General features: G+C 40.9%; 1 protein-coding gene across 1 annotated transcript; it reads left to right on the top strand.

Moving 5' to 3' along the window:
- The first annotated feature begins 265 nt into the window (after nucleotides 1–265).
- Nucleotides 266–3,944, top strand: LOC148019228 (uncharacterized). The gene is made up of 3 exons (XM_087701323.1): nucleotides 266–359; nucleotides 1,539–1,867; nucleotides 3,795–3,944. Exons 1-3 carry the CDS (start codon nucleotides 266–268, stop codon nucleotides 3,942–3,944), a joined length of 573 nt encoding a protein of 190 aa, XP_087557449.1.
- Nucleotides 3,945–8,244: the final 4,300 nt, after the last annotated feature.

Genomic DNA, 8,244 nt, shown 5'->3' with positions numbered 1-8,244 from the left:
GCTTCCTAAGATGCAATGAGAGGAACAGCCAAGATTTCCACAACTTTATGTTTATGATACTGAGCATGAGTTATCTAATCGATTGGGTGTTATGCCTAATTTATTGCCAATTTTCCTTAGAGAGCTTCAGTTTATGATGCATCAATACAATGTATATGCGCAAGCTTTTAGATTCGTGGGTATGCAATTGCAAAACAATCCCTTGCATGATTTAAGAATGACTATTTTTGGCATTCAGCAGGCTAATAGGCAATACTTAGTTCCAATGGCAACTGAAGTTGCAGCTATCATGCCAGGACAAGGCGATGAGAATAGTCTCGATCATCGAGATATACATGTTTATAATCGAGATGGACGATGTATTGCTATTTCGAATTTGCACGGGGCATATATGCCAATGCTATATGTTCTTCTTTTTCCTATGGGTGATGATGGTTGGCATGTAAAGGTGCCTTATAGTAATGTTAATATTCTAGTTAATGTACATGGATTGTCTAATAAGGGTTGTGTTACTCAGATGTAATTTTATGCATTTTGACTACAAGTGCGTGAGGACACTGAGGTTTGCATGTTGCGTGGTGGTCGATTGTTGCAACAATTTATTATTGATGCTTATTGTAGTGTAGAGCAATGTAGGTTGGCTTGGTGTCGTCATAATCAATTAGTTTTATGCTCAGAAGTTTATAAAGGATTAGCAAATATGATGGGATTGATGGATAATGGGCTAGTACAGGTTATTGGTGCCTCTGTTGGTAAAAGGGTGGTTTTGCCATCTTCTTTTACTGGTGGGCCAAGGCACATGTATCAATTGTATCAAGATGCTATGGCTATAGTACAGAGTGACAGAAAACCAGATCTCTTTATAACAATGACATGTAATCCAAAGTGGTCAGAGATAACTAATGCTTTGTTGCCTGGATAGATTGCTTATGATTGTCCTGATTTGACTGCTCGCATCTTTCATAAAAAACATGCTGATATGATGCATACATTGTTGAAAAGGAATTTGTTTGGAAATGTTGCAGGCTATGTTAGTGTGATTGAGTTTCAAAAGCGAGGGTTGCCACATTCTCATACTTTGTTGATTTTGGAGCACCTTTTTAAACCCTCTGAAGCATGGCATTATGATAGGTTTGTTTGTGCCGAGTATCCTGATAAAGGAAGGTTTTCAGCTCTATTTGAAATTGTCTCAAAGTGCAATGTCCATGGTCCTTGCGGTGCATTGAATCCCAAGAGCCCTTGCATGCGTGATGGTCAATGCACTAAAAATTTTCCTCGGAGGTTTGTGAATGTGACAACTGTTGATAGCTCTGGCTATCCTATTTATAGAAGATGAGATTATGGAAACATAGTCACAATAAAGGGTAATACTATTGATAATCGATGGATTGTTCAATACAATCCTTACTTGAGTAGGAAATACAATGCACATATAAATGTTGAGGTATGCTCAACAATGGCAGCTGTTAAGTATTTGTATAAGTATATATACAAGGGACATGATCGTGCAACCATTACGTTTTTTGTTGGAAGCTCAGGGTTGAATGGTACGGGCATCCGTGAAGTGGATGAGATCAAGAGTTATTTAGATGCACGGTATGTTTCTGCTTCAGAAGCGTGTTGGAAAATATCTGACTATGCATTGCACAATGAGAAGCTTGATATACAGCGATTGCAGGTACACTTGCCTGGTGAGAATTGTGTGGTGTTTCGTGATATAGACAATATATCAGATGTTATGCAAAATGAAGATGTTAAGAAAACCACTTTTACAGAGTGGTTTGCATGCAATCATGTTCATCCAGAGGCTCGAGCTATTCATTATCAAGACCTCCCAATGTACTGGGTGTGGAATGCACAACAAAAGGTGTGGACAAAGAGAAAGCGTGGAAATACATGTGGTCAAATATACTTTGTGCCGCCTACATGTGGTGAGAGTTATTACTTGTGAATGCTCTTAACAGTGTCTTGCGGATATATGTCTTTTGAGGATTTGCGTATTGTTGGCAATGTGATGTACAATACTTTTAAGAAAGCTTGCATTGCAAAGGGAGTGTTAGAGGGTGATGATGAGTATGCAATGTGCTTGGGAGAAGCTGCCTCTGTGCAAATTGGTACCCAATTACGTGCTTTGTTTGCTGCAATTTTGGTCTTTTATGAGCCTGCTCGGCCTAGTCAGCTTTGGGATAGGTTTATGGCACCAATGGTAGAGGATATTTTGTATAAATTGCAATTGGAGCATACACATGTATCTTCTACAAATCTACACCAAGAGGCATCAAACAAGGCTTTATTGCATCTTCAGGACATTTTGCGGTAGCATGGGTGAAGATTGTCTGACTTTGATGGATTGCCAAAGCCTCATCGAACGGATTCTCAGTTGTGTGCTAACCCTCTTTTAGAAGATGAATATGCATATGATATACTAGAGCAACGTAGAGTTTGTCTTTCTATGGAGGCAATGTTGAACGACGGACAGAGAATTGCATATATTACAGTTTTGGATGCTATTGGTGCAAACTCTGGGGATGTTTTTTTTTTTGGATGGTCCCGGTGGGTCTGGGAAGACATTTGTTTATAAGTGTTTGCTTGCTAGGCTACGCAGTGATCGTCATATAGCATTGGCAATGTCATCATCTGGCATTGTTGCTTTGCTACTATAGGGTGGTCGTACTGATCACTCGAGGTTTAAAGCTCCATTAGATTTAAGTAATCGATCCACCTGTAATATTCCTGTTCAGAGTGATCTTGCTCAACTATTGAGACCGTCAAGTCTTATTTTGTGGGATGAGGCTTCGATGATGCATAGGTATGCATTTGAGGCAATTGATAGAACTTTAAGGGATATTATGAGTTGTAATAAACCATTTGGTGGAAAGGTTACTTGGAGGTGATTTTAGACAAATCCTTCCTATTGTGATGAAGGGCTCTCGTGAAGATATTGTTAATACAACACTATGTTACTCTCATTTATGGCAGTGTGTTAAGGTACTAAGGTTGTCTCGGAATATGCAGATGTCAACAATTGGTGACATAATTAATAATGGGTTTATTGGTTGGATTCAAGGGATAGGGGATGGAGTGGGTATTACAGAGAATTGTGATAAGTTACATATTCCATCTGGCATAGTATTAAAAGGACACTCTATTGAAACCTTGGTTTTGATAGTGTGTACAGTGAAGTATCCAATGCGATAAACTTTGGAGCATATTTCAACGAGCATGCTATACTTGTAGCACGGAATACGGAGGTGACCTCTTTGAATCATCATTCATTGCAATTGATGTATGGAGAGGTTATACAATACTATAGTGCGGATTTGATTGCAGAGACAGATGGTAGCTCATTTTTATACTTTGTAGAGTATTTAAATACACTAGATCTTGGAGGTGGGTTTCCTCCCCGTCTATTGCTGCTAAAGATGAATGCACCTATCATTCTGCTTAGGAACTTAAATCTAGAAAAAGGTTTATGTACACAATTGATATGTAAGGCATTCAATAGAAAGGTGATAGATGCTGAGATAATAACATGAACAAATGTAGGGGAACGAGTTTTCATTCCTAGTACTTTGCAATTTCCATTTAATATGAGACGGAGGCAGTTTTCTATTTGATTGGCATGAACAAATGTAGGGGAACGAGTTTTCATTCCTAAGATCACTTTTATTCCTAGTACTTTGCAATTTCCATTTACTATGAGATGGAGGCAGTTTTCTATTTGATTGGCGTTTGCTATGACCATCAATAAGTCACAGGGCTAGACTTTGTATGTTGTTGATCTTTATTTGAAGACATCGATATTTACACATGGACAGTTGTATGTTGCATTTTCAAGGGTGAAATCCTCATATGGTGTGAGAGTCTTGCTAGATGAAAATGGGAGCATTATGAATGTCACAACGAACATTGTATACAAGGATGTGCTTCAGAAGATGCAATAAGGTGTATTGCTTTCTTGCAAGGATGCATGAAAATGTGTTTTTTTGGAGGGTGCAATGGTATGCTTTCTTTTTTGCAGGGATGTATCCATTGAAATTTGATAGCTTCGTAGTCATTGCTTGGCTCATATGTGAAATGGCCTTTATGCCACGTTCGGTTGGTATATACTCTGTAGTAACTAATTATTTCATGCACTATGTTTAAGTGTTCACTCCACTTTTGCAGATGCCTACTCCATGTTGGGGCTATAATCCAACTTCTGAGTATCAGAAGGAACTACAATGTATCTTGCACGTGCAATGTATCGTCATATAAATGCTCAATGACTCTTGTGTTTATATGATGATGTCAATATAGAGATTTTACTTCCAGTTTTTATTGAGGTGGAGCATTGTGGATATACTCAGTGTTTTCGAGTGCATATGGGTGAAGTTGAACATGATAAGAGGTTTCAACGATCTCACACTGATAGAATACCAAGGGGATGGCCGATGTATGAATTTAAAGACCTCACTTGCTTTGTGATGCTACATCAAGCTATGACAATGCCTGCTGTGAGTGGTTTGCAGGTGTTAGGCCATGTATTGTTATTCTAAAGTTAAGTAATCTTTGTCAATTATTAGATGTGTTTACGTTTACATTGTGGCTTTCTAAAATTTTAGGTGCAAGAAAGAGAGGAAAGATTGTCATGTCCTCAAGGGGTAGAGACTGCCAACCTTGGCACCTCTCGCAATCACAAGTCTGCCATGAGTGATCTTCCATGCAGAGGCTCCAAATATACATGATATCCTGCGTCATCAAGCTGACATGAGACTGCGTGTCAAAGCAGGTACATGACGAACATCCTGCATAATAAAACTACTGCCAAAGGGAAACTACAGCCTAACATCACCAATGCCCACAATATCAAGAGAGCTATCATCACCCAAGCGCACAGAACCCGAAACAGTATGGTATGAATGAAACCACTCTCGGCAAGGTGTCACATGAAAGGACACACGTGAGTCCAAGAGCCAACACTGTGCATACATAGAGTGCTAGGATATAATCATCATCATCAACATCCTCAGGCTGCATAATATTGATCTCTTCAATTTTAACACTGGACTTTGGAAGTACTATATTGCGATCATAAGACTTATCCTACACTTTGTCTTTCCCCTTATCTTTGCGCCTTTCATTGCGCAATTCATGGCATTGTGGCCTAATATGGCCCTTTTTCCCACAACGCTGTTGACAAGTAATATCTGTATTCCTGCCACGGGATTTGCTACGTGACTTCCCACGAGACTTGGATCAAGATTTCTGAGGATCCCGTCCATGGCCACTACCACTGCCATGCTTTCCATATCCATCATTCTTGCCTCTAACTGTCATAGCATGAGACACATGAGAGGCATCCAAATTCTTACGGTTAACCTCTTCCTGCAGGAGAGCACTCTCAACATCAGATAATTTCAAGGTAGCAGTAGAGGCACATAATGCAGTGCGGAATACATCCCATGATTCATTAAGAGTACCAAGCAAGAAAAGAGGAGTGACATCCTCTGCAAAAGTGATGTCCTGCGAAGTCAAGTTCTTGAGTATAGCATGGAACTGGCTCAAGTGAGTAGACATAGTCACATTCTCCTTCATGCGCAGATCCATAAGCTGCTTCAGCCAATACATCTGACTCGCTGGTCTTTTCTTGTCATAGAGATTTTTTATATTTTCCCACAACTGCCATGTACTCTGTTCTTCCTCAAATACATTATAGTGAACCTGTTCTGTGAGAGACAATACAATGGTGGACTTGCATAACTCATCAAGCTCAAGCCATTTCTCATCTGACATAGTTGCAAGCGGATGCCTGCTTAACCTGAAAGGTTTGATCTGCGATTTTTGCACCAACATCTGCCAAATCTGGCTCTTCCAATAAGAGTAATTCGTACCATCAAGCTTAGTGATGTTGAAAATAGCATGATCACTGGACGAACTCGCCATAATGCAGGTTGGGAGACTGTAGACAATTCAAAATTGCTTGCTGTTTACTGCAGAAAATGACCAAAAAGCCACAAAAATCGAGGGAAAATGGCAAGAAAATTGGAACCAAAGCTGCTGCCCGCCAAATACTAGTGAAAGTATATCATTTCAGAGTGTTTCAACATGAAAAATCCATGTCAGTCCATACATATATGCTTGCTGTAATAAATTTCAGATTTCAGTAAAAGAGAGCTAATAATGTCAAAATCGGATCCCAAGGCAATCAGATACTGCCAAGACCAAAGCCGGCATCATGCAGGTATAGCATAAGCATATGACGGTCGATAAGCATGAATCCAACACCCAAGTATGTCATACAAACATCTGCTAGTGAGTAGGCACACCCCCCAGTCAATGGGGCAAAGTGTTCCTGCTACTACCAAAACTTGACACAAGTAGGTGTTAGTTTACAAAGATACAGATCCAAAACTAAGACTTAGCTCATAAGCATACAGTGAACCAAGACATATGATGTATCATCCCAAAGGATAAGAAGTCCCAAAGTCTCAAGTATCTGTAACTGCTCAATGGCATGTAACGGCTCAATGCATAAAAGTACCGCATGCTTAATGTCTAATAAGCATTCAAGGATGCTCCCACTAGCACAAAAGTCATATGTACGAGCTCAAGAGCTCAAGCAAGGCAAGACACAGTGCCAATGACATAAGTCCAAGACAATACATCAATAGTACATCCCGAACATGTAGGCGGTAGAGCATCCGTATGTAGCATCTGTAAGCATATAGTAAGACATCAAATACATCCCAATCCAGACTCTGATAAGCCAAGTGACATCCAAGACTACTCCAGATAATCCAAAATGCATCCAAGGTGGAGCTTCAATGAGCACTCAAGCTCAACGTATGCATAGGGTAATCAACCGTGACATGAGCATCAAGTCGTAGAGGCAACGAGTATTCATAAACCCAAGAAGCATCACTGTCAAAGCATATACCACTGTCAAGCATGAACCATGTCAATGAGTGCGTAATGTCAAAGCTCTTCCAAAAGCAACCGGAATGAAATCCAAGCTCGAAGTCGTACCCCGAAGATTAACACTTCCTAGCATATATCCAAGACATAGGCCGGAACCAATAGGCATAACCCAAAGCATGTAAAATAGCTTCAGCCCGCTTTTATTACAACATGAAATGACTGTAAAAACTAAGAAATTTCAGTCCCAAATCAGTGCCAAAATGATGGCATAACATGTGCAATCCATCCCCAAGTCAATCGACATCCAATAGGCATAAAACCGGTTGACTATGTATGCCTAGACAAGCATAGCATTTACTGTCAATGTAGCATCAGCATAACATGACTACGAATTGCTGTAAATAGTCCCAAACAGTATTTGAATCAACCCCAAATCAATGTCCAATGCTCAAGCCTTCAAGACTGAGCATCAATCATATGCAAATGCCTCAGAGGAAGCTTATGGAAGTGCCCAATGGCCTGGAGCTTGAGGAGGACCAGGGTGGAGCAGATATGGATCAGCCTAAAACAGGCGCAAACAACGTGTTGCTGTCTTGGGGGGCCTGCAGCCCACATGGCATACCTAGGGTGGAGTTGGGGCTCAAGTAGGTGCCCAAGGGGGCATACACCAAGCCTCAAGGGTTCTTGAGCAGGGGCAATGAAGATATGAAGCATGGGAGCTTCAATGGTGGCTGCCCCAAATTGTTCACAGCTTGTGTGACTAGAGAACTGAAGTAAACCCTAAAGAAAATGATCAAATACCTCTGATGTAATGCCCTGAAGATGCCCAATAATGTCAGGAAGGTGCTCGGGAAGCCGGGGAGTGATGGGAGCTCGAAGGAGTCGGATATGGCTGCCGGGAAGGAGACCCAATGCAAGCAGGGAGTCGATGGAGTGCTGAGAATGCCACGAACCAAGCTCAAGAGTCGGAAAGCAAAGCTCTGATACCAGTTGAAAGGGAGCGATGAATCTAAGGTTAGACTCGAGAGCAATGGCAGGAGAGCAAGAGCAAGAAAGGGAGAGGCTAAAAATGGGAACTCCAACAGTCACAATGTGTGACCGGGCCTTCCTTTATTTAAACTGTCACTAAAAGAATAAAGAATAAAGTGACGGTGACGGGCGCCCGCCACCTACAGTGTGCAGTGGCAGTGACTATCAGTGTAGTAATACACAGGCGACTAGACAGAGGCGCCTTTACCCCCAACATATATATGAGTCTCTATACACCTAAATGCAAGTACATGTCTATCCTTTTGTGAATGCATATGAGAGAGAGAGAGAGAGAGAGAGAGAGAGAGAGAGAGA

The sequence above is a fragment of the Lygodium microphyllum genome, chromosome 20, assembly GCF_053477565.2.
Source record: "Lygodium microphyllum isolate KBCC chromosome 20, Lygodium_microphyllum_v1.1.10, whole genome shotgun sequence".
Taxonomy (NCBI): domain Eukaryota; kingdom Viridiplantae; phylum Streptophyta; class Polypodiopsida; order Schizaeales; family Lygodiaceae; genus Lygodium; species Lygodium microphyllum.
Note: the sequence above shows the minus strand (reverse complement) of the source record. Positions and strands in the feature narration are given on the sequence as shown.